Raw genomic sequence first — 26,455 nt, 5'->3', positions numbered from 1 at the left:
ATTTACAGCAGGGGTCCTCAAACTTTTTAAACAGAGGGCCAGGTCACAGTCCCTCAAACTGTTGGAGGGCCGGATTATAATTGGGAAAAAAACAAAAACATGAATGAATTTCTATGCACTCTGCATAGGTCGCAGGTTCAATTCTGGGGAGCGGCGTGAGCTTCCGCTGTCAGCCCTAGCTTCTGCCAACCTAGCAATTCGAAAACATGCAAATGTGAGTAGATCAATAGGTATCGCTCCGGCTGGAAGGTAACGGCGCTCCATGCAGTCATGCCGGCCACATGACCTTGGAGGTGTCTACGGACAACGCTGGCTCTTTGGCTTAGAAATGGAGATGAGCACCACACCCCAGATTCAGACATGACTGGACTTAATGTCAGGGGACTACCTTTACCTTTACCTGCACATATCTTATTTGTAGTGCAAAAAAAACACTTAAAAACAAAACAATAATTAAAATGAAGAACAATTTTAACAAATATAAACTTATTAGTATTTCAATGGGAAGTGTGTTCCTGCTTTTGGCTGATGAGAAAGGATTGTTGTTGTTGTTGATGTGTGTTTTCAAGTCATTGGCGAAATGTCAGGAGAGAATGCTTCTGGAACATGGCCATACAGTCCGAAAAACTTGCAGCAACCCAGTTTAGAGCCTGGAGTGGATGACTGGGCATCATCCCCTGAAAGCCAAACTGTATGAACCACGGCACCTGCTTCTTTTAATGCAGGCCTAGCGTGCGCTTCTCCTGGATTTCCTAATCCCTTAATCTCCTGGTTGCTCTGTCCCAAAATTATAAGAAAAAGAAGAGAATGAAACAGAGGAAAGAAGCCCATCTTTCCGAGCGATATGTGCCTCTGAATATAATACCCGAGATGTCGAGGAACGATCTCCCTCCCTTCCTCGTCGGCGGTTGCCAGTTTATTAATTTTAAGAGGTGCTCGCTTTAATCTTGTAAAGTTAATGGGAGGAAGGGAGATTAAGGGGATCACGTGGGTGGGAAGGCGGTTGGGTCTGGAGTGTCTCCGGCAGGAGCTGAAATCCGCTCAGCTCAAGGGAAGGGATGGGAAAGGGTGCCGCCGTTTACCTTGCCATCGTGTGTGTGGGGGGGGGGGGGGGTGGACTACACTGGGTGACACCAAGAGGGCTGTCTATCAAATCTGCGTGCAGCATTTTAGATAAAATGCTTATTAATAAATTATCCCTGTAGTTAGATATAACCACCAAAACATTTTTGTCAGCCCAGCATACATGCCCTGTGTCGGTCATGTGCGTGTATGTGTGTGTGTGGAGGGCACTGTATTGTGTATAAAACAACCTTCAAGCTATGTGTATAAAGTTTATATCAGGCATGGGCAAACTTTCTAACTTGGGGTCCCGCATGCCAGCACTCCCCGTTAGAAGGACTGGCTGCCCAGTGATGGATGGATGGAAGGGAGGAAGGAAGGAAGGAAGGAAGGAAGGAAGGAAGGAAGGAAGGAAGGGGCGGGAGGGAAGGAGGAAGGAAAGAAAAAGAGAAGGAAGTAAGAATGAAAGGGTGAAAGGGAAGGATAGAAGGTGAAAGAGGGAAGGAGGGAGAAAAGAGGGAAGAAGAAAGACACAAGGGAAGGAAGGAAGGAAAGAGAAAGGAGGAGAGAGGAAGGGAAGAGGGAAGGAAGGACGAAAAGAGGAAAGGAAGGGTGGAAGGAAAAAGAGAAAGAAGGAAGGACGAACGGGGGAAAGAAAGGATTGAAGGAGAAAAAGGGAGAGAGGGAGGAAAGAAGGAAGAAAAGAAAGGCAAAAGGGAAGGAAGGAAGGAAGGAAGGAAGGAAGGAAGGAAGGAAGGAGAAAGAGGGGGGGAGGAAAGAGGGAAGGATGGAAGGAGAAAGAGGGAAGGAGGGAGGAAAGAAAAAGAAAAGGAAGTAAGAATAAAAGGGTGGAAGGGAAGGATGGAAGGAGAAAGAAGGAAGGAAGAGAAAAGAGAAGGATGGAAGGAAGGAAGGAAAGAGAAAGGGGGAGAGAGGAAGGGAAGAAAGAAGGAAGGACGAAAGGAGGAAAGGAAGGGTGGAAGGAAAAAGAGAAAGAAGGAAGGACGAACAGGAGGAAAGGAAGGATTGAAGGAGAAAGAGGGAGAGAGGGAGGAAAGAAGGAAGAAAAGAAAGACAAAAGGGAAGGAAGGAAATAAAAGAGAAAGGTGGAGAGAGGAAGGGAGGAGGGAAGGAAGGAAGGACGAAAGGAGGAAGGGAAGGATTGAAGGAGAAAGAGGGAAGGAGGGAGTAAAGAGGGAAGGTAGGAAAGACAAAAAGGAAGGAAGGAGAAAGAGGGAGAGAAGGAAGGAAGAATGAAAGGGTGAAAGGGAAGAATGGAAGGAGAAAGAGAGAGGGAAGGGAGAGAGATGAGGAAGGAAAGAGAGAAGGAAGGAAAGAAAAGGGTGGGATGGAAGGATGAAAGGGTGGAAGAGAATGGAGGGAGGGAGAAAGAGGGAAGGGAAGGAAGAGGGGGAGGAAAGAGAGAAGGAAGGAAAGACAAAAGAAAAGGAAGGAAGGAGAGAGAGGGGGGAATGAAGGAAAGAGGTAGAAAGAGGGAGGGAGGGAAGATCGGGAGGGAAGGAGGAAGGAAAGAGAGAAGGAAGGAAGGAAGGATAGGATAGGATAGGATAGGATAGGATAGGATAGGATAGGATAGGATAGGATAGGATAGGATAGGATAGGATAGGATGGTGAGAAAGAGGAGGGCTTGAGAAAAGAGCCCACGGGGCTGCGTCTGACCTCCGGGCCTGGGTTTGCCCATACCTGGTTTATATGAAACACCAAAGGGTTTCATGTTTGGACTTGGGTCCCATCTCTGAGACATCCTGTTTTATGTGTACATGGAAATATAGGTATTCTGAAATCCAAACAAAATCTGAAGTCTTTTCTGCAACCATGAAAACTCTTACAGGAGTGACTTTCCCTTCCAAGGAATAGCTTTCTCTGCACTTCCTGTTGTGTCATACCCATTCCTTACTACGAGTCATTTGCAAGTCATATGTTTGCAACTGAGGGACCACCTGTAGTAGCAACTGTGTTTGTAGGCTTTGGTTTTTCACTTCCTTAACTCTCCCTCGTTGTTTGCCACCACAGGTTCCACCAGAGTGACTACACTGTGGAAGTGAGCATCAACGACTACCTGGATATCTATTGCCCGCACTACGAGATCCCTTTTCCCATGGACCGCATGGAGCGCTACATCCTCTATATGGTCAATTACGAGGGTCACGACTCCTGCGATCACCGGCAAAATGGCTTCAAGCGCTGGGAATGCAACCGGCCCGACTCACCCAACGGGCCACTGAAGTTCTCCGAAAAGTTCCAGCTCTTCACCCCATTCTCCTTGGGGTTCGAATTCCGGCCTGGGCACGAATATTATTATATATGTAAGTACCAAGTATGATGATAGACCCATAAATGGTTTGAAAAAATGTGCCATCAATGGCTGCTCTTTGAAATGGAGAGAGGTCTTAAGCAGAGGGCTATGTCCTGGGGTTGGAACGCTTCTGTATTTTTTAATCGGTTATAATTCAGAAGGATTAACTGTATTAGGGAAAGGGAGCCACTTCAAGTGGACTTCATCACACTGAAGCAGGGAAGTGTTTGGCAGAGTAGAGCTCAGTCATACTCAGTTTTGAAATGAAACTGATTATTTCCCTACGCTCATCACACTGTTAAATGTATCCGTGTTACTCAGTTGTACTCAGCATTCTTTCAGTTGATTTTGCCGTCACATTGTAATAGCTAGGCACCATCCACCATCCTTCCTCCCGTGTTCTTTGTGGGGGGAAATCCCTCCTCTCTTTGAAATGTCAGCTGTTATGTGTTCTCAATTCTGGAAGCAAGGAAGCAGGGAGGGAAAGCGGTGATACTCTCTCTCTCTCTCTCTCTCTTTCTCTCACCTGCCCCACAGAGAGCAGTGTGCACTTTGGAAAACTATAACTCCCAGAATTGCTTAGTATAGAGCTATGGTATTTAAAGTAAGGTCCAGTTGCCTTCATTTCACTGTGTAGATGTACCCAGAGAAGGTTTATGGACCTTGGGAAACTGCAATTCCCAAGACCATCTCATGGAAGCATGGCATTTAAAGTAAGGTCCAACTGCATTCTGGATGCACCCAGAGAATGGTATGAACCTTGGGAAACTATAACTCCCAGGAGGACTCCATCACGTGGAGCCATGGGATTTAAAGTGGGGTGCAAGGGCATTCATTCCAAACTATAAATGCACCAAGAGAAGGGTGTGGACCTTGAAAAACTATGACTCCCATACTGCACAGCATGGACTTGGCATGATGATGATGATGATGATGATGATGATGATGATGATTAAAATGGGTCCCTACTTCATTTATTCTCCAGTGCAGATGCACACAGAGAAGGGAATGGACCTTGGGAAACTATAACTCCCAGGAGAACTCCATTGCATGGAGCCATGGCGTTTAAAGTGGAGTGCAAGGACATTCATTCCATACTGTAAATGCACCAAGAGAAGAGTTTGTACCTTGGAAAAGTTTGACTCCCAGGACTGTACAGCATGGAGACATGGCATAATAAACTTTCTCTAACTTTCCCTAACAAGGGTATCTTGTCTCCTTCCACAAATTGGGGAAACATCCCATTTTAGTCCTGAGAGCAACAAAAGTCATCACATTAGAGAATGGGCCAAACATCCAGATCAGTACTAAAAATCCACTTCCCCACCACCTCCTGAAACGTTTGAAAAGAATGCTGGCCCCACGCTTAAAATGAGGAAAGAATGCTCTACCCTACACTTGAACCCAACTTGTGACTTCATCACACTAGAAAATGAATCCACTTTAAATCCGGTTTCTGCCTCCTGCAGAATTCTGGGATTTGTAGTTTAGTAAGGCAGTTAAAGGCTCCGCTCTTTACTATAAACACCAGAATTCTGCAGGGGGCAGCAACTGGATTTAAAGTGGATTCTTTCTCTAGCGCGATGAGCTAATGTGATGAACACAGTGGTATATCACATTTTAAGTGGAGGACTCGATGGAATTCAGTAAATGTGATTAAGTGTTAGGATAGTAGCAAATGCATTGCAGAACAGGAACAGAAGTCCAAAGGACACTGGTAAACTAGAAAACTGGGCTGAAACTAATAGGATGCTGTTCAACAAACAAACAAACAAACAAATAATGATGGCGATTAATCTGGCACAAGCCAGTAAAGGTGGTCCCAGTGGTGATTGGCACACTGGGTGCAGTGCCTAAGAACCTTGGTCTGCACTTAAACACAATCGGCGCTGACAAGATTACCATCTGTCGGCTGCAAAAAGCCACCCTACTATGATCTGCACACATTATTCATTGATACATCACACAGTCCTAGACACCTGGGAAGTGTCCGACGTGTGATCCAGTACAATAGCCAGCATAGTGTTCTTTTGTACTAATCTTGTGTTTCAAATGAGAATAATAATAATAATAATAATAATAATAATAATAATAAGTGTATCCAATACAACAGCCAGCATAGTGATCTAGTTTGCTGTGTACTAATCTTGTTGTGTTTCAAATAATAATAATAATAATAATAATTAAGACTCCGGCACTACATGGAGTGAGAGTTGCTGGATGTACAAGTTGGGTTTAGAAAAGGCAGAAGAATGTGAGACCAAACTGCCAATATCTGCTGGATAATGGAGAAAGGCAGGGAATTTCAGAAAAACACCGATTTCTGTTTTATTGAGTACTAGCTATCCCCTGCCACGTGTTGCTGTGGCCCAGTCTCATAAACTGGAAAATAAAGTAATGAGAAAGTATTGGTTTCTAATATATGTAGTTCTTTGATGTTTGTGGGTAAACAGTATTTCTTGTTGTTTCTTTGTCAGTGTTGATGGGGAGATTGTCTGGTTTGCCAACTCTGGAACATGCAACATAGAATTGTCTTTCAAATCTATGATACTATATCTCTCTGTGTGTGAATCATCTATATCTAACTATATCTATGGCTGGATGGCTCTTTGTCAGGAGGGCTTTGATAAAGTTTTCTTGCCCTGTTGAAGGGAGTTGGACTTGATGAACTTAAGTATTTTCTCTTGGTTATGCCCCAGTTCTCTCGTTCATGGGGTTCAGAATGCTCTTTGGTTGTAGGTGAATTATAAATCCCAGTAACTACAACTATTTCCTTCAAACCATCTGTGTACTATAACTCCAAAACTCAAGGTCAATGCCCATCAAATCCTTCTACTGTTTTCTGTTGGTCTTGGAAGTCCTGTGTGCCAAGTTTGGTTCAATTCTATAGTTGGTGGAGTTCAGAATGCTCTTCGCAGAAGCGGTACCTATTGATCTACTCACATTTGCATGTTAGCTGGGGCTAACAGCGGGAGCTCACCTCCATTTCTAAGCCAAAGAGCCAGCATTGTCTGTAGACACTTCCAAAGTCATGTGGTGTGGCCAGCATGACTGCATGGCGCGCCATTACCTTTCTACCAAGGCGGTACCTATTGATCTACTCACATTTGCATGTTTTCGAACTGCTAGGTTGACAGAAGCTGGGGCTGACAGTGGAAGCTCGCGCCGCTCCCCGGACTCAAACCTGTGACTTTTTGGTCAACAAGTTTAGCAGCTCAGTAGTTTAACCCACTGCGCCATCGCGGGCTCCTACACATAGACAAAAAATCATAATCCAGAAGCCGTTCTAATCACATTGCCATTCACTTCGTAGCTGAATATAGCCCTGCGCTACTCTCCAAACGCTTGGACTCGATGACCTTAAGTATTTTCTGTTGGTCATGGGGGTTCTGTGTAGGAAGTTTGCCCCAGTTCTCTCGTTCATGGGGATTCAGAATGCTCTTTGATTGTAGGTGAATTATAAATCCCAGTAACTACAATTTCCAAATGTCAAGGTCTATTTTTCCCAAGCTCAACCAGTGTTCACATTTGGGCTTATGGAGTGTTCATGCCAAGTTTGGTCCAGAACCATCATTGATTCAGTCCACAGTGCTCTCTGGATGTAGGTGAACTACAACTCCCAAACTCAAAGTCAATGCCCACCAAACCCTTCCACTATTTTCTGTTGGTCATGGCAGTTCTGTGTGCCAAGTTTGGTTCAATTCTATCGTTGATGGAGTTCAGAATGCTCTTTGATTGTAGGCGAACTATAAATCCCAGCAACTGCAACTCCCAAATGACAAAATTATATATACATTTTTAGTGATGGTCACTCCTTGAGTTAGTAGGTGTCTTATGGCCAAGTATGGCGGCAATTAGTCCAGTGGTTTTTGAGTTATGTTAATCCCACAAACAAACATTACATTTTTTTTACATACTAGCCGTCCCCTGCCACATGTTGCTGTGGGCCAGTCTGTGTATATATGTTTTGTGTGTGTATTTGTATATATGTGTGATTTCTGTATATATGTGGTTTTGCATATGCGTTGTAATGCATTTTGTTTTGTATTTTGGCTTTTTAAGTGTCTTCTGCAGTGTTTTTCAGTGTTTTTATGAGTGATAGTCACTCATTGGTCCAATTGGTGTCTTCTGTCCAAATTTGGTGTCAATTAATCCAGTGGTTTTTGAGTTGTGTTAATCCCACAAACGAACATTAAATTTTTATTTATATAGACTAGCTGTCCCCTGCCACGCGTTGCTGTGGCCCACATGGGGGTTCTGTGTGGAAGATTTGGCCCAATTCTATCGTTGATGGGATTCAGAATGCTCTGTGATTATAGGTGAATTATAAATCACAGCAACTACAACTCCCAAATGTCAAGATTCTATTTTCCCGAAATTCCACCAGTGTTCACATTTGGGGATATTGAGTATTTGTGTAGAGTTTGGTCCAGATCCATCATTCTTTGAGTCCACAGTGATCTCTGGATGTAGGTGAACTATAACTCCAAAACAAAAGGACACTGCCTACCAAACCCTTCAGTATTTTTTTGTTGGTCATGGGAGAACTGTGTGCCAAGTTTGGTTCAATTCCATCGTTGGTGGGTTTCAGAATGCTCTTTGATTGTAGGTGAACTATAAATCCCAGCAACTACAACTCCCAAATGACAAAATCAATTCTTTTTGAGTAAAGGGCATACATTGCATTGTTAGGTGTCTTGTGCCCAAATTTGGTGTCAATTTGTCCAGTAGTTTTTGAGTTCTGTTAATCCCACAAACGAACATTTCATTTTTATTTATATAGATAGATAGTCATCCCCTGCCATGCGTTGCTGTGGCCCTGTCTGTGTATATGTGTTTTGTGTGTGTATATATTTGTGTATATGTGCTTATATGCGTGTTTGTGTTTATATATGTGGTTTTGCACATGTTGTAATGTATTTTTCATTTTTTATGCCCTTTTAAGTCTCTTGTACTGTGTTTTTCAGTGTTTTTATGAGTGATGGTCACTTGTTGGTCTGATAGGTGTCTTGTGTCCAAATTTGGTGTCAGTTCATCCAGTGGTTTTGGGGTTATGTTAATCCCACAAATGAACATTACATTTTTTAATATATAGACTAGCCATCCCCTGCCACGCGTTGCTGTGGCCCTGTCTGTGTATATGTGTTTTGTGTGTGTATATATTTGTGTATATGTGTATATATGTGTGTTTGTGTTTATATATGTGGTTTTGCACGTGTTGTAATGTACTTTTCATTTTTTATGCCTTTTTAAGTCTCTTGTACTGTGTTTTTCAGTGTTTTTATGAGTGATGGTCACTTGTTGGTCTGATAGGTGTCTCGTGTCCAAATTTGGTGTCAGTTCGTCCAGTGGTTTTGGGGTTATGTTAATCCCACAAACGAACATTACATTTTTTAATATATAGACTAGCCGTCCCCTGCCAGGCGTTGCTGTGGCCCTGTCTGTGTATATGTGTTTTGGAAGTGTATATATTTGTGTACATGTGTGTGTTTGTGTGTATATATGTGGTTTTGCACATGCTTTGTAATGTATTTTTCATTTTTATGCCTTTTAAAGTCGTTTCTACTGTTTTTCCTTGTTTTATGAGTGATGGTCACTCGTTGGTCTGATAGGTGTCTTGTGTCCAAATTTGGTGTCAGTTCGTCCAGTGGTTTTGGGGTTATGTTAATTCCACAAACCAACATTACATTTTTATATATAGACTAGCCATCCCCTGCCACACAATGTTGTGGCCCACATGGAGGTTCTGTGTGGGAGATTTGGCCCAATTCTATCGTTGGTGGGATTCAGAATGCTCTGTGATTGTAGGTGAACTATAAATCCCAGCAACTACAATTCCCAAATGTCATGATTCTTTGTCCCCAAACTCCACCAGTGTTCACATTTGGGCATATTGAGTATTCATGTAGAGCAGGGGTCCTCAAACTTTTTAAACAGAGGGCCAGGTCACAGTCCCTCAAACCGTTGGAGGGCCGGATTATAATTTGGAGGAAAAAATGAATTCCTATGCACACTGCACACATCTTATTTGTAGTGCAAAAACCACTTAAAAACAATACAATAATTAAAATGAAGAACAATTTTAACAAATATAAATTTATTAGCATTTCTATGGGAAGTGTGGGTGTACTTTTGGCTGATGAGATAGGATTGTTGTTGTTGTTGTGTGCTTTCAACTTGTTACTTAGGTTGATCCTGAGCGAGGGCCGGGTAAATGACCTTGGAGGGCCGCATCCGGCCCCCGGGCCTTAGTTTGAGGACCCCTGATGAAGTGTTTGGTCCAGATCTATCATTGTTTGAATCCACAGTGATCTCTAGATGTAGGTGAACTACAACTCCAAAACCAAAAGACACTGCCCACCAAACCCTTCCAGTATTTTCTGTTTGTGGGAGTTCTGTCGGCCAAGTTTGGTTCAATTCCATCGTTGGTGGGGTTCACAATGCTCTTTGATTGTAGATGAACTATAAATCCCAGCAATTACAACTCCCAAATGACAAAATCAAGTTTTTTTGAGTGAAGGACATACATTGGATTGTTAGGTGTCTTGTGTCCAAATTTGGTGTCAATTCATCCAGTGGTTTTTGAGTTCTGTTAATCCCACAAACGAACATTACGTTTTTATTTATATATATAGATAGATAGCTAGATAAGATATTTTCAAAAACTCTTGTCACCCTACTTTCCGGATATCCCTCGTATATTATATCATTTGATCCCTTTTCCTGTTTTGGATCATGACCCTGCTTTTAAGGTGCCTTTGGGTTACGTCATGCGGCCCAAGTTGAGTTTGAAAAGGGACCGATGCTGTCCCCGTCCAGCCCCTCCTTCTAGGTTTAAGAATAAGCATGAAATAAAATTGGAAGCCGCAGAGCCAATTAACGAGTCCGTCGGCACCCGAGCAAATTGGGCACAGCAAATGCCCAGCCCCAGCTGGGATCCGTATTCCAAGAAAAAGTAAAAATAAACCCACCGCCAATACCCAGAGAGGGGGGAGGGAAGGGTGGTTTTCTCTGGCAGTGCCATACGGGGAGGGGAACCATTGTAAATGATTTGAACTCGGGCCTCCCGCCGGGTCCTCTGGCCTGCTGGGTTACTGGCGGGGAAAAACAATCAAAGGCTTGAAATTAGCTCCCCGGACCACCCATTACGACGTCCCTGATTTAAGAGTATTCATTTATTTTCATTTTCTGTTTTTGAAAGGAGTTGGGGGTCTGCACTGAGAGAACTCCAGAGAGCTGGATGCTCACTAGAGTTCAGATTTGGGTCACAAGTGCAAATTCTCCACTTTATTTCTTTATTTACCACATTTATATGTCGCCCTTCTCACCCCAAAGGCGACTCAGCGTGGCTTACAATATACAGTATATATACATACAATATATTATATTATTAGCATACTACAGTATCAGTATTATACTGTATACAGGGGCAGCTCAACCCATTACGCAAAGTAAGCATTTGCAGTATAGTTGATTTTGCCCAGCGGCGCTCTTGAGGCACTCTTGGGGGGAAATAGACTTTGACATATGTGAGTTGTAGTTACTGGGATGTATAGTTCACCTACAATCAAAGAGCATTCTGAACTCCACCATGATGGAATTGAACCAGATATGGCACACAGAACTTCCACGACGAACAGAAAATATATATCAGTGATTGGTTGGGGAGGGGGGCAAAATACTGTTTGCTTACCGTTGAAAATTACCTCTGGCTATATTACTACTAGCTGTACCCACTACGCGTTGCTGTGGCCAACTTTCCCTCCCTCCTTCTCTCCTTCTTCCTCTCCTTCCTTCCCTCTCTCTTTTTCTTTCCCTTCTTCTTTCTTCCTTCTCTAGCTGTTTTTTTTCCTCGCTTCCTTTGCTCTTTGGTCCCATTCTTCCTTGTTTCTTTCCTTCCCTCCCTCTTTCTCTTTCGTTCCTTCTCTCCTTCCTTCCCACTTTCACTTTTTATTTCCTTCTCTCCTTCCTTCCTTCTCTGCCTTTCTTTCTTTCCTTCTCTCCTACCCTCCTTCGTTCCCTCTTTCTCTCCCTCCTTCTCTCCCTCCTTCTCTTCCCTTCTTTCTTTCCTTCCTTCTTTCACTTTTTTCCTTCTCTCCGTCCTTCCTTCTCTACCTTTCTTTCCTTCTTTCTCTCCTTCTTTCCCTCCCTCCCTCCTCCATCCTTCCTTCCTTCCTTCTTTCTTTCCCCCTTTCTGTGTATAGGTATTTTGTGTGTATATATATGCATATATGTGTGTGTATATAATTGTGTATATGTGTATATATGTATGTTTCTGTATATATGTCGTTTTGCTCATGCGTTGTAATGCTTTGTTTGTTTGTTTTGCTTTTTAAGTCTCTTCTGCTGCTGTTTTTCAGTGTTTTTATGAGTGACGGTCACTTGTTGGCCTGATAGGTGTATTGTGTCCTAATTTGGTGTCAGTTCGTCCAGTGGTTTTTGAGTTATGTTAATCCCACAAATGAACATTACATTTTTATTTATATAGATATTGTACTATACCATTATATTGTAATATTACTCGTAATATTACATGTAATATTAAAATATATAACTATAATATATTATTATTATCACAGTATGTCACAGCAAACAAGATCTATATGTTGGATTTCGTATCACATAATCACAAGTTGAACACTTCCCAAGCGTCTAGGACTGTGTGATGTATTTTCAAATGATGTGCGCAGATCCAAGTAAGGTGGCTTTTTGCAGTTGACAGAACGTGATTTTGTCAATGTTTATTATTTCCAAATGCCGGCTGAGATCTTTTGGCACGGCACCCAGTGCGCCAATGACCACTGGGACCACCTGTGCTGGTTTGTGCCAGAGCCTTTGCAGTTCGATTTTTGAGGTCTTGAGAGTGGCTGAGTTTTTTCTGCTGTTTTTCTTCAGTGCAACTGTCACCTGGAATGGCGACATCAATAATCCAGACTTTTTTTCTTTTCCACAATCGTGATGTCTGATGTGTCACAATTTTTCAGTGTTTTTATGAGTGATGGTCACTTGTTGGCCTTATAGGTGTATTGTGTCCAAATTTGGTGTCAATTCATCCAGTGGTTTTTGAGTTATGTTAATCCCACAAATGAACATGACATTTTTATTTATATAGATATTCTACTATACCATTATATTGTAATATTACTAGTAATATTACATGTAATATAAAAATATATAACTATAATATCATATTATTATTATTATTATTATTATTATTATTATTATTATTAGACACTTCCAAAGTCATGTGGCCAGCATGACTGCATGGCGCGCCATTACATTTCTACCAAGGCGGTACCTATTGATCTACTCACATTTGCATGTTTTCGAACTGCTAGGTTAACAGAAGCTGGGGCTGACAGTGGAAGCTCACGCCGCTCCCTGGACTCAAACCTGTGACTTTTTGGTCAACAAGTTTAGCAGTTCAGCAGTTTAACCCACTGCGCCATCGGGGGCTCCTACACATAGACTAAAAAGCATAATCCAGAAGCCGTTCTAATCACATTGCCATTCACTTCGTAGCTGAATATAGCCCTGCGCTACTCGCCAAACGCTTGGACTTGAAGACCTTAAGTATTTTCTGTTGATCATGGGGGTTCTGTGTAGGAAGTTTGCCCCAGTTCTCTCGTTCATGGGGTTCAGAATGCTCTTTGATTGTAGGTGAACTATAAATCCCAGTAACTACAATTTCCAAATGTCAAGATTCTATTTTTCCCAAGCTCAACCAGTGTTCACATTTGGGCTTATGGAATATTCATGCCAAGTTTGGTCCAGATCCATCATTGATTCAGTCCACAGTGCTCTCTGGATGTAGGTGAACTACAACTCCAAAATCCAAGGTCAATGCCCACCAAACCCTTCCAGTATTTTCTGTTGGTCATGGCAGTACTGTGTGCCAAATTTGGTTCAATTCTATAGTTGGTGGAGTTCAGAATGCTCTTTGATTGTAGGTGAACTATAAAGCCCAGCAACTACAACTCCCAGATGACTTTTTTTTTAGTGATGGTCACTCCTTGAGTTAGTTGGTGTATTGTGGCCAAATTTGGCGGCAATTCGTCCAGTGGTTTTTGAGTTGTGTTAATCCCACAAACGAAGAGCCAGCATTGTCTGTAGACACCTCCAAGGTCATGTGGCCAGCATGACTGCATGGAGTGCCATTACCTTCCCACCAAGGTGGTACCTATTGATCTACTCACATTTGCATGTTTTCAAACTGCTAGGTTGGCAGGAACTGGGGCTAACAGCAGGAGCTCACCCATGCCCTGGATCTGAACCACTGACTTTTTGGTCAGCAAGTTCAGCAGCTCAGTATATAGTATTCATATTAGTATTATATTGTATTACATTATAATATTATGAGCAATATTATATGTGTACACAATCTATTCTATTGTTAGCATAGCACAATATCAGTATTATCTATCACTGTGATGGCACAGGAGTCGTGGTGGAACTGTGTTTTTCTGGCTTCCCTGGCTTCACACTCTTTCTCTCTATTCCATCCTCTCTCTGCTTCCCTGTCTAATAATTTTCTCCCCACTTTTTTGTGCTGTCTTCTCTCGTTCCTTTTTACTTTCCCCCCTTCTTTCTGTCACGCCCGCCTTTTCCATCTCTTTCAGAGTTATCCCTTTCCCTTCTTCCACTCTGATCCCCATTCTCTCTCTCTCTCTCTCTCTCTCTCTCTCTCTCTCTCTCTCAGCCCCCTTTCTCTCTCATCCGCTTTTTCTCTCCACCCGGAAAAGGAACCAGAGAAGTCTGATCGCTTACAGAGGCTTTTGGAAATTAGGTCAAAGCCCCCGCAAAATCAGGTCAGTGAGTCGTAGGGGAAGCTACGATGGTTTGCAGCACTACATGAGACCCCCAAGGACCATCTAGTCCAACCCCTGCCTAGCCAGCCCTCTTTCCCCCAAAAAGCACCCAACGGAGGCATCCATTTAATCCCAACTGATTGGACTGCATGGTCCTTGTGGTCTCTTCCAACTGTACAATTCTATGATTTGCTTGACCTGAGTGAGTGTGACAAGCTCTCCCAGGGCCAGTACCTTTATCCCAGGAGCTTACAGGAAACAGGAGGGTGGCCAGACGCTGTTCCCTGTAAATGTGGAAGCAATCACTTCAAATGGCAAAAAAACCCACGAGATTTCCAGAAGCGGGAATATTGCAGTTTTGAGTCGAATATCTGCATCTTTGAATGTCTGTATTGGAAATCACGGGATTTTTTACAATCTGGGTTTGTTCCCAGGTTTTAGATGTTTGTTCCTGATTGGTCGGTTCCTAAAAAAAAAGTAATACTTGAGTAGAACATGAAAACTTTGCTTGTGTGCCCAAAACTTCATGAAACGTATGGAAGGCATATTTTCTCTGGCCAGAACAAAGTTGTGGCCCCCTAGTCAATGTTGTGCATCTTTTCACAAGAATAGCAATCAGGAACAGCCATGTGTAACCCAGAAACAGCATCATGTTGTTTGATGCCACAAGTACACAACCAAATCTGTCTGGACAGATGGCCAGGAAGCCAAGCTCTAAAACAGTGGTTCCCAACCTTCCGAATGCCACAACCCCTTAGTACAGTTCCTCATGTTGTGGTGACCCCCAACTATAAAATTATTTTTGTTGCTACTTCATAACTGTCATTTTGCTACTGTTATGAATCGTCATGCAAATATCTCATATGCAGGATGTATTTTCATTCACTGGACTAAATTTGGCACAAATACCCAGTATGCCCAAATTTGAATACTGGTGGGTTTGCAGGAATTGGTTTTGTCATTAGCGTATTGTAGTTGCTGGGATTTATAGTTCACCTCCAATCAAAGAGCATTCTGGACTCCACCAATGATGGAATTGAACCAAACTTGTCACACATAACTCCCATGACCAGCAGAAAATACTGGAAGGGTTTGGTGGGCATTGAGCTTGAATTTTAGAGTTGTAGTTCACCTACATCCAGAGAGCACTGTGGACTCAAGCAATGATAGATCTGGACCGAACTTGGCCCAAATACTCAAAATGCCCAAATGTGAACACTGGTCGAGTTTGGGAAAAATAGACCTTGACATTTGGGAATTGTACTTACTGGGATTTGGTGGGAATTGAGCTTGAGTTTTGGAGTTGTAGTTCACCTACATCCAGAGCGCACTATGAACCCAAACAATGATAGATCTGGATCAAACTTGGCACGGATCCTCAATATTCCCAAATGTGAACACTGATGGTTTGGGGGGAAAATAGACCTTGACATTTGGGAGTTGTAGTTACTCAGATTTATAGTTCACCTACAATCAAAGAGCATTGTGAACCCCACCGACAATAGAATTGGGCCAAACTTCCCACACGGAACCCCTATGACCAACAGAAAGTACTGTGTTTTCTAATGGTCTTTGGTGACCCCCTCTGATACCCCTTTATGACCTCCACAGGGGTCCCGACCCCCAGGATGAACAACGCTGCGCTAAGGCAACCAAGGCTGTTACTGTTTTTGTTGCATGTCTTCTAGGTGTTTCAGACTCAGGGCGACCCTCAATCTAAAGTTTACAGCCAGGGGATGGGTGGTAAATGGCCTTGGCGGGCCACATCTGGGCCGCGGGCCGTAGCTTGGTGACTCCTGGCCTACAGAGTGATCGTGCAGCAATCAAATTGAAACACCTTACTGTCTCCATTAGCCCTTGTTTAGACACCTCAGATGGAGGAAAGAACATTCTTCCACTTCAGACATGACAACTGGGATGTGTGCTGCCAAGTGATGTCAGAGTGACCAAGACATTGTCCACTAGGCTTCTGGGAAAGCACACAATTTGTTCCCAAACTAATGACTAGGAAATGGATTTTGCACTTTGAATTCTGTTGGCAGCAGTAGAAGTGGAGGACCAAGGGGGAATGAGAGCGAGAAGCTGGGACATCTTTCAAAGCATCTGAAAAAGTGGGACAGCAGAGGATTAATAGGGGCTGTCCTTGCCAAATCAGGACAAGAAAATGTTCTCGGGGAGTTTGTTTTATTATTCACCAGCTCTTAACAGAAGGAAATTCTGCCTAATGTTTAGGTGGGATCTTCTTTCCGGTCACTGGAATCCATTGGCTCAGCTCCTACGGCTTACAGAGTTTCCTATTACAGGTTGAGCACCCCGTATCCGAAATCCCAAATGCTCCGATGTTGCAAAGACAGAGGTGCCTTTGCTTTCAAATGGTTCAATGTACACAACTATTTTAAGAAATATTGTACAAAAATAGCTTCAGGTTATGTGTAGAAGGTATGCAAGTGAAATGAATTTCATGAATTTGGATCCCATCTCCAAAATAGCTCATTGTGTACATGCCAATACTGTATAGATCGGGCATGAGCAAACTTTCTAACTTGGGGGCCGCATGCTAGCACTCCCTGAAAGGAGGACTGGCTTCAAGGAAGGAAGGAAGGGGAAGGGGAAGGGGGAAGGAAAGAGAGAAGGAAGGAAGGACGAAAGGGATGAAGGGAAAAATGGAAGGAGAAAGAGGGAGAGAGGGAAGGAGTGAGGAAAGAAGGAAAGACAAAAGGGAAGGAAGGAAGGCAAAGAGGAAAGAGAGAAGGAAGGAAGGACGAAAGGGAAGAATGGAAGGTGAAAAAGGGAGAGAGGGAAGGAGGAAAGAGGGAATGAAAGACAAAAAGGAAGGGAGGAAAGATAAAGGAAAAGAGAAGGGAGAAAGAGAGGAAGAGAAGGATGGAAAGAAAGCAAGGGAAGGATAAAGGGAGGGAAGGAGAGCAGGACTAAAGGGTGGAAGGGAAGAATAGAAGAAGGGAAGAGAAGGAGGAAGAAAAGAGAGAAGGAAGGAAGGATAAAGGGGTGGAAGGGAATGGTGGGAGAAAGAGAGAGGAAAGAGAAGAAAAGATAAAAGGGAAGGAAGGAAGGAGAAAGAGGGAGAGAGGGAGGAAAGAGGGAAGGAAGGACGACAGGGTGGAAGGAAAGGAAGGATGGATGGAAGAAGAAGGGGGTTAAGGAAGGGAGGGAAGGAAGGAGGAAGGAAGGAAGGAAGGAAGGAAGGAAGGAAGGAAGGAAGGAAGGAAAAAAGGGTGGAAGGGAATGGAGGGAGGAAAGAGAGAAGGAAAGAGCAAAGGGAAGGAAGGAAGGAGAAAGAGGGAAGGACAACAGAGTAGAAGGATGAAAGGAAAAAGAGGAAGGTAAGGAAGGGAGGGAAGGAGGGAGGGAGGAATGAGAGAAGGAAGGAAGGATAAGATGGTTAGAAAGAGGAGGGCATGAAAAAAAGAGCCCAGGGGGTCCGAGTTTGCCTATACCAGGTCTTCTAAGGGCAACCCCCCCCCAAAAAAAACCCCAAAACAAAACAAAACAAAAAACCTTAAAAAAAACCCTGAAATCCAAAACACTTACAATCAGGGATACTCATCCTGTATTGATCATGTACCAACCCAAAATCCATGAAAAAGCAATACTTGTATTGACCTTTCCTGGTTTGGTGCAGTTATTTTGTGGAGTGTGTATTATTCTGAAGTCCTAGCTATTGCAAGGTGGATTTCATTGTATAGTATATGTAGTAAATAGCTCTTTGCTTGTTCTGTACTGTAAGTAACTATTCCTGGCACCAAGTTACAAGTAGCAACAACAACAACAACAACAACAACAATTTATTTATATTCTGCCCTACTCAGGGTGGATTACAGTACACATATATGGCAAACATTTAATGCCATTATAGAATTAGCAAAGACAGACAGTATATAAACCGAAGTAAAGGCTTTCCACCTTTTTCCATCTCTGGCATCTGGAGGCTGTGCTCGACTCCAGCCACGGCGAGGTGCTGTTGCTCCATCTTCTATGCTTCGTACCTTTGTTGTCTTTTCACACTTTCCCAATCGAATCGCCGGCATGTCTGCATGGGCGCCTTTTATTACCTCCCCTCCAAAGTGGTATCATTTTATCTACTAACGGTTGCACTCCAGAGCAGGAACACCTCTGTCCTTAAATACCATACCAAATTGGTATAATCAGCAAGCAGTTTATTGAAGAATATGTGTAAGCAAAGCAGTAAAAATGGTAAAAACAGTGTGGTCCAAAGATAAAAGATAGTTCATGAGCTTCGAGGCACAAAGGTAAAACATAAGATCAAAAGGTATAAAATCCATAGAACAAGGCAGCATGAAATTCCAATACACAGATCAGGAGCCTGGGAAAACTTGGAACATGAAACTAGGAACACTTCGAAACAAGAGCGTCATGAAATTCCAACACTGACAAGACTGAACTAAAACTTTCCCTTGTATCAATATAAAGCTTTTCTTGACCCCAGAACCGAAAGGAAAGCATTTCTCTTGCCCTTACAACCAGATAAGGATTTCTTATCTATCTTTTCCTACAGACCAATTGGCCTTCGTTGCGCCTGAGAACTTAGTCTGTGTTTACAAAAGTCTTGCTTTCTATCTTCACTCTAATTCAGTGGTTCTCAACCTTCCTAATGCCATGACCCCTTAATACAGTTCCTTATGTGGTGCTGAACCTCAACCATAACATTCTTTTCATTGCTACTTCACAATTATAATTTTGCTCCTGTTATGAATCATCTTGAATCAGCCGTTCAGCAGTGGAACTCTCTGCCCCGGAGTGTGGTGGAGGCTCCTTCTTTGGAAGCTTTTAAGCAGAGGCTGGATGGCCATTTGTCAGGGGTGATTTGAATGCAATATTCCTGCTTCTTGGCAGGGGGTTGGACTGGATGGCCCATGAGATCTCTTCCAACTCTTTGATTCTATGATTCTATCTTGTAAATATCCAGTATGCAGGATGTATTTTCATTCATTTGGCACAAATACTCGATACGCCCAAATTTGAATACTGGTGGGGTTGACAGGAGGATTGATTTTGTCATTTGGGAGTTGTAGTTGCTGGGATTTATAATTCACCTACAATATCAAAGAGCATTCTGAACTCCACCCATGAGGCAATTGAACCAAACTTGGGACACAGAGCTCCCATGACCAACAACAAATTCTGGAAGAGTGTGGTGGGCATTGACCTTGGGTTTTGGAGTTATAGTTTACCTACATCCAGAGAGCACTGATGCATCTGGACCAAACTTGGCATGAATACTCAATGTGACCAAATGTGGACACTGGTGCAGTTTGGGGAAGACAGACCTTGACATTTGGGAGTTGTAGTGGCTGGGATTTATAGTTCACCTATAATCAAAGAGCATTCTGAACTCCACCAATGATAGAATTGGGCCAAACTTCCCACACAGAACCCCCGCGACCAAAAAAAAATACTGTGTTTTCTAATTGTCTTTGGTGACCCCTCTGACACCCCCTCGCAACCCTCCTAGTTTCCCAACCCCCAGGTTGAGAAACACTGCTCTAATTAAATTCTGCACCTGACAGATCATCCTCAGAAGACAGTTGTTTCTCAGAGAAAGACTGTTGAGGGCCTCTCCCATGAATGTCACCTTGTGAATCTGCAGGAGAAACACTCCATTCATGAGACACCTCGGGCCTCTCGCCTGGGCTTAACTCAGCCCAAGGAAAACCCTCATCCCCAGTGCCAACAGACCCAGGCCCAGAAAAACCTTCAGCCCCATTACTAGCATGAACATCAGACACAGTCACAAGCTGAACTACGTAAAACACTCACATTACTTTTTTCAAGCTACCAGTGAGCAAAAGCTGGGCTGATGGTTGGGAGTTCACCCCAACCCGGGCTAATGATTTGTGCCATGATACCAGGGATCCGTTATTTGCATTCCCAATCGGTGGCTGGTGATTTGAAAGCTAAGTTATATTCATCAATGCATCAAAAGAGGAAATATTGTGTTTCATAGATGATTGACTTTTCTCATGCCGATTTAGTGCCCCAAGTCCAGAGGACTTTATCGCTAGATGACATTAAAATGTCATTGTTTTTGTTTGAAACTCGTTGCTGCATAGTTACAGAAAGTTCCATTGATTCAATTGACTTGGTATTTTGAAAGGGAATATCAAGCGGAGCTCATCTTTTCCTCCAATTCCCCCCTTCTCTTGTTTAAATTGTCTGTTTCTCAGCCCTCTTAATTTGGGCCTTTTATCTATATTAAATCTATATTAAATTACCACTTGGCCTCTTCCCCCTCCCCTCTGCGCAAAATGTCATGTGTTCAAATATCTGCATCTGATACAGTCCCATTCGCCCCATTGTCTCCCTTTTCCTATTTTTTGAGGGTGTGTGTTATTGACATGGTTGGGCAGGAGTAAACTGCTTTAATTAGAAAAAATATTAATCAAAAGTAATTAATTAATGATCTCTGACAGACAGACCAGATCTCTGGTATCCAACATGTGGGATCTATGGCATGTCAGTACCATGAGAAATAGTAATTAATATTGCCCAATTAATATTGATTGCCGGAATCCACTATCATGTTCAGCGTGATGTAATTATGAGGATGTTCTCAGGTTATTTGAAATAGTCAGTTTTTTAATTGTACAAAATGCATAAGGTTGTGGATGAACTACAACTCTTATCATGCTAGGTTAATCCCAAAAAGCTCCATCAGTACTGAATGTTTGCTATGTTGCGCAAGTTTGCTCTAGATTCATCCTCGGTGGGATTCAGTGTGCTCTCTGGCTGTAGAGTAAACTGCAACTCCCTCTATGGTGAGTCAGTCCCCTAAAACCTCTCCAGTAGGTTAAATTAGGCATTGAGTTGGTTCTGTGTGCCAAGTTTGGTCCAGGTCCATCATCAGTGGAGGTCACAGTTTCTCTGGTTGTGGGTGAACTACAACTCCCACAAAGGAAGGACAGTTCTCCCCAAACCCCTCCAATAATCAAATTTTGACATATCAGGTATGTGTGCCAAGTTTGGTCCAGATTCTTTGGTGTTTGGGTTCACAGTGCTCTCTGGATGTAGGTGAACTACAACTTCTGCAAAGCAAGGTGAATTTCCTCCAAAGACCTCCAGTATTTTTCGCTGGTCATGGGGGCTCTGTGTGCCAAGTTTAGTCCAATTCCATCTTTGGTGGAGTTCAGAGTGCTTATTGATTGCAGATGAACTATAAATCCTAGAACTCACAACTCCAAAATGTGCAGGCCAATCCCCCTGAAAACCTACCAGTATCCAAATTTGGGTATATTGGGTATGCATACTAATTTTGGTCCGGATCCATCATTGTTTGAGTTCATAGTGTACTCTGGATGTAGGTGAACTACAACTCCTAGAAATCCCTCCAAAGACCTCCAGTATGTTTTGTTGGTCATAGGGGTTCTGTATGCCAAGTTAGTTCCTGGTCCATCGTTGGTGGAGTTCAGAGTGCTCTTAGATTGCAGGCGAACTATACATCCCAGGACCTACAACTCCTATAAATCACTCTCTAGTATGTTCAGTTGCTGATCAATTCCTCTGTTTGCTGTGTGCCATAGAAAAGAATAGGAAAAGGTGTAGGGAGAGGCAGTGGGCAGGGTCATGCAAATTCCACAGCAATGGAGAGAGTCAGAAACACTGGGATGCCTGTGGTGGAGGAAAAATATAAAATCTAGGATGAAATTGTCCCCGTATGAAAGCCTTCACTTGGGTGGTGGGCAGTGTGGTGCTTATGGAGGACATTGGCAGGGCTCTTGGACATGTTCATGGCGGTCACTATAACCTGCAATGTCATTGGAGGGAGGGCCATTGGTGTCTTGTGAAGAGTGGGAGCTAGAGCTGTTTGTGGAAGTGGGAGCTTGTCTGTGTAAGTCAGTGTTTCTCAACCTGGAGGTTGTCACCCCTGGGGGGGGGGGTCATGAGAGGGTGTCAGAGGGGTTGCCAAAGACCAACAGAAAACACAGTATTTTCTGTTGGTCATGGGGGTTCCGTGTGGGAAGTTTGGCCCAATTCTATCATTGATGAGTTTCAGAATGCTCTTTGATTTTAGGTGAACTATAAATACCAGCAACTACAATTCCCATATGTCAAGGTCTATTTTCCCCAAACTCCACATTTTGGCATATTGAGTATTTATGCCAAGTTTTGGTCCAGATCCATCATTTTTTGAGTCCACGGTGCTCTCTGGATGTAGGTGAACTACAACTCCTAAACTCAAGGTCAATGTCCAGTATTTTCTGTTGATCATGGGAGTTCTGTGTGCCAAATTTGGCCCAATTTTATCTTTGGTCAAGTTCAGATTGCTCTTTGAGTGTACGTTTCCTATAAATCCCAGCAACTGTAACAACCAAATGACAAAATCAATCCCCCCTAACCCCCACCAGTATTTAAAAAAAAGTGTATCAGGTATTTGTGCCACATTTGGCCCAGTGAAAATACATCCTGCATATCAGATATTTACATTACGATTCGTCACAGTAGCAAAATTACAGTTACGAAGTAGCAACGAAAATAATTTTATGTTTGGGGGTCGCCACAACATGAGGAACTGTATTAAGGGGTCGCAACATTCGGAAAGGTTGAGGACCACTGGTGTAAGTGGACATCCCAGCCAGACACACATACACATTTCCAGTTTTATTATGAGCATAGATATTCAGATCTTGAATCTTGTAACCTTACTGTCCGAATAACCCTCGTATTTTTAAAATGTACAGTTCCCATTCTGTGAAGTTCCCTTTTGGTTCTCTCTTTCTAAAGGAGCGCGCAGAATGGGTCCCCCATCTCAAGGTCGGACTTGGGGACAGAAAATGCCACATCACAGAATCACAGGCGCCTCCAATCCCCCCTCCTTCGCAATCAATAAAGATATGTTAAAATAATAATAACATTATTAATTAAGAATCCGCGACCCCAGAGCTCTCGCCAACACCGAATCCCGTCTGGCTCGGTCCGGCAACGAACGAGCGGGTGGACGTTATCTTTCTTCCCATTTTACCCCTGATTCTCCCTTGCATCTGTTTCTCAGCCCTCTTAATTTGTTCCTTTTATCTATATTAAATTACATTTTTCCTCTCTCTCTTTCTTTCCCTGTGTAAAATGTCACTTGTGAAATAGCGACATCTCCTACTTGCCGGGCCTTTCTCCCTTCCTTTCTCCCCCCCGGATTCTTATTAATGTGGTTAGGGAGCGATTACACAGGAGTAAATACCGAAACCCATCACGGCTAAGCCAGTTAGAATTCACGTCATGTGGAACATTAGAAATTACGCTTCTTTGAGGGCAGCCGTATTTAGCAGACATGAAAGAAACAGCATTACCTCTGTCGGCAGCTTGCAAATTGGAATTCCATTAACCTTCCAGGCATTTGCGGCGGTTCTAGGTCAAGGTTAAGCGGCGGCTTTCCGGATGGGACTGCGGAGTTGGACGCCTTTGGCGGAAGATGAGCTGGAGAGTCCAGAGCCAAACTGGCTGAGGGATGAACGCCAAGGACTTAATTTTCAGAAGATGCCATAAGTCCAACCAAAATTCATGATTCAGCAGGGCCAGTTAATCCTCAACCTGCCCACTTTCTCTCAGCTGCTTTTAAAATGTCCCGGTTCTTCTTGCCTCCTTCCACTTTCCTCCGCTTGTCCTCTTTCAGTACTGCAGTTCATCATCCAAAAGGTGTTTGTGCTCCATTTGCCGTGAACAGACAAAAACATACTGCGGCAGCCTTCCACTAGTCTTCCTCATTAATAACTACTGCCACCTTGTTTACATTTTGCAGTTACAAGACCACACATGTCCCAGGTTTCATCTGTGTATTGCCAATTGTTGTTAACTGCCACCTGTTGTACTCCAACAGTACAACCCTTCTAACCTCAGCTGGGAAAATCCTCGCAAGAATCCTTGCAAACCGCCGAGTTATAGTTCCCAGGGTTCCTACCCATCTCTGGGTCCGTCTGTACTGGAGAATAAATGCAGCCAGGATTGATTGATTGATTGATTGATTGATTGTTGTTGTTGTTATTATTATTGTTATTATTATTATTATTATTATTCCATGTCTCCATGCTGTGCAGTCCTGGAAGTCATAGTTTCCCAAGGTCCCTACCCTTCTCTGGGTGCAACCACACCGATGAATAAATGCAGTAGGGACCCATTTTAAATGTGATGATGATGCCATGTCTCCATGCTGTGCAGTCCTGATTGTCATAGTTTCCCAAGGTCCATACCCTTCTCTGGGTGCATCCGCCCCAGAGAATAAATACAGTAGGTACCCATTTTAAATGTGGTGATGATAATGATGCCATGTTTCCATGCTGTGCAGCCCTGGGAGTCATAGTTTCCCTAGGTCCATGCCCTTCTCTGGGTGCATGTACAATATGGAATGAATACTGTTGCACTCCACTTTAAATACCATGGCTCCATGTGATGGAGTCCTCATGGAAGTTATAGCTTCCCAAGGTCCATATCCTTCTCTGGGTGCATCTGCACTGGAGAATAAATGAAGTAAAACCTTTGAATGCCATGTCTCTATGAGATGGTCTTGGGAATTGCAGTTTCCCAAGGTCCATTAACATTCTCTAGTGCAGCTACACTGTGAAATGAACACAGCTGGACCTTACTTTAAATGTCATAGCTCAAAACTATGCAGTCCCAGGAGTTATAGTTTTTCAAGGTCTAACGTTTCTCTGTGGGGCAGCCAAGAGAAAGGAAGAGGGAGAGTGCATCACCACTTTCCGACCCTCCCTCTCTGCTTCCTTGTTTCTGGAATTGAAGACATGTAACAACTGGCATTTCAAAGAGAGGAGGTTTTTTCAGAGGGGTCACTAAAGACCATCAGAAAACACATTTCTGATGTTTTAGGAACCTCTTTGGCAGCGAAGGCTGAAAATCCCTCCGCCTCTCCTTTTTGGTATTGGTGAACTACAACTCCCAGAAATCCAAAACAGCCCGCCCAACCTCACCAGTATTCAGTGTTGGCCATGTAGGTAGTGTGCCAAGATTGGTGCAAATCCTTTGTGGGCTGGGTTCAGAGTGCTCTTTGACTGGAGATTAACTATAAATCCCAGCAACTACAACTCCCAACTGTCAAGGTCTATTTTCCCCAAACTTCACCAATATTCACATTTGGGCAGATTGAGTAATCATGCCAACTTTGGTCCTGATCCATCATTGTTTGAGTCCACAGTTCTCTCTGGATGTAAGTGAACTACAACTCCAAAACTCAAGATCAATGGCCACCATACCTTTCCAGTTTTTCTCTTGGTCATGGGAGTTTTGTATGCCAGGTTTGGTTCAATTCCATCACTGGTGGAGTTCAGAATGCTTTTTGATCACAGGTGAACTACAAATCCCAGCATCTACAACTCCCAAATGTCAACATCTATTTTCCCCAAACTCTACCAATGTTCACATTTGGTCATATTGAGTATCAATGCTGCCAAGTTTGGATCACATCCATCATTGTTTGAGTCCACAGTACTCTCTGGATGTAAGTGAACTACAACTCCAAAACTCAAGGTCAATGCCCACCAAACCTTTCCAGGGAAAAAGTCCGGGAACTTCTGTGTGCCAAATTTGGTGAAGTTCAGAATGCTCTTTGGTTGTAAGTTAACTTACAAACAAAGGACGTTAAGATCGTCTGGGAAGGCCCTGCTCTCAATCCTGCCTGCATCACAAATACGTTTGGCGGGGACGAGAGACAGGGCCTTCTCAGTGGTGGCCCCTCAGCTATGGAACGCCCTTCTCAGAGATATTAGATCGGCTCCTTCACTGTTAGTATTTCGTAGGAAGGTTAAGACCTGGTTATTCGAGCAGGCATTTGAAAAGGCAGTGTAACAAATATTGGAACATGAAATGGCTGGATGTCGAGATTGGATCTTGAATTTAACTATGTAGTATTGACTTTGTAATGTTTGTATATTGATGCTATGGCTTTTAATTGTTTTAATCTGTTTTGTGATGTTCAAGCATTGAATTTTGCTACTGTAAACCACTTTGAGTCTCCTGAGGGCTGAGAAAAGTGGTATATAAATAGAGCAAATAAAGAAATAAAGAAATAAAAACAACCCCCCCAACCCCACCAGCATTCATATGTGGGCATATCGGGTATTTGTGCCAAATTTGGTCCAGTGAATGAAAATACATCCTGCACATCAGATATTTACATTATAATTCGTAACAGTCGCAAAATGACAGTTCGGAAGTAGCAACAAAAATAATTTTATAGTTAGGGATCACCACAACACGAGGAACTGTTTTAAAGGGCCACGGCATTAGGAAG

The 26,455-nt window shown here is 43.1% G+C and overlaps 1 protein-coding gene across 2 annotated transcripts in view; it reads left to right on the top strand.

Annotated features, from left to right (window-relative positions):
* The window catches only part of EFNA2 (ephrin A2), a 204,692-nt gene that overhangs the window by 159,548 nt on the left and 18,689 nt on the right, over positions 1 to 26,455 (top strand). For both annotated transcript variants that reach the window (XM_067473447.1, XM_067473446.1), the window contains exon 3: positions 3,097 to 3,389. In XM_067473447.1, coding sequence (XP_067329548.1) covers positions 3,097 to 3,389 — 293 coding nt within the window. The remainder of the gene's footprint in view (positions 1 to 3,096; positions 3,390 to 26,455) is intronic.

This window comes from Anolis sagrei, chromosome X (genome assembly GCF_037176765.1).
Source record: "Anolis sagrei isolate rAnoSag1 chromosome X, rAnoSag1.mat, whole genome shotgun sequence".
Taxonomy (NCBI): Eukaryota; Metazoa; Chordata; class Lepidosauria; order Squamata; family Dactyloidae; genus Anolis; species Anolis sagrei.
The sequence above is the reverse complement of the archived record's forward strand: the minus strand, read 5'-3'. Positions and strand labels throughout refer to the sequence as shown.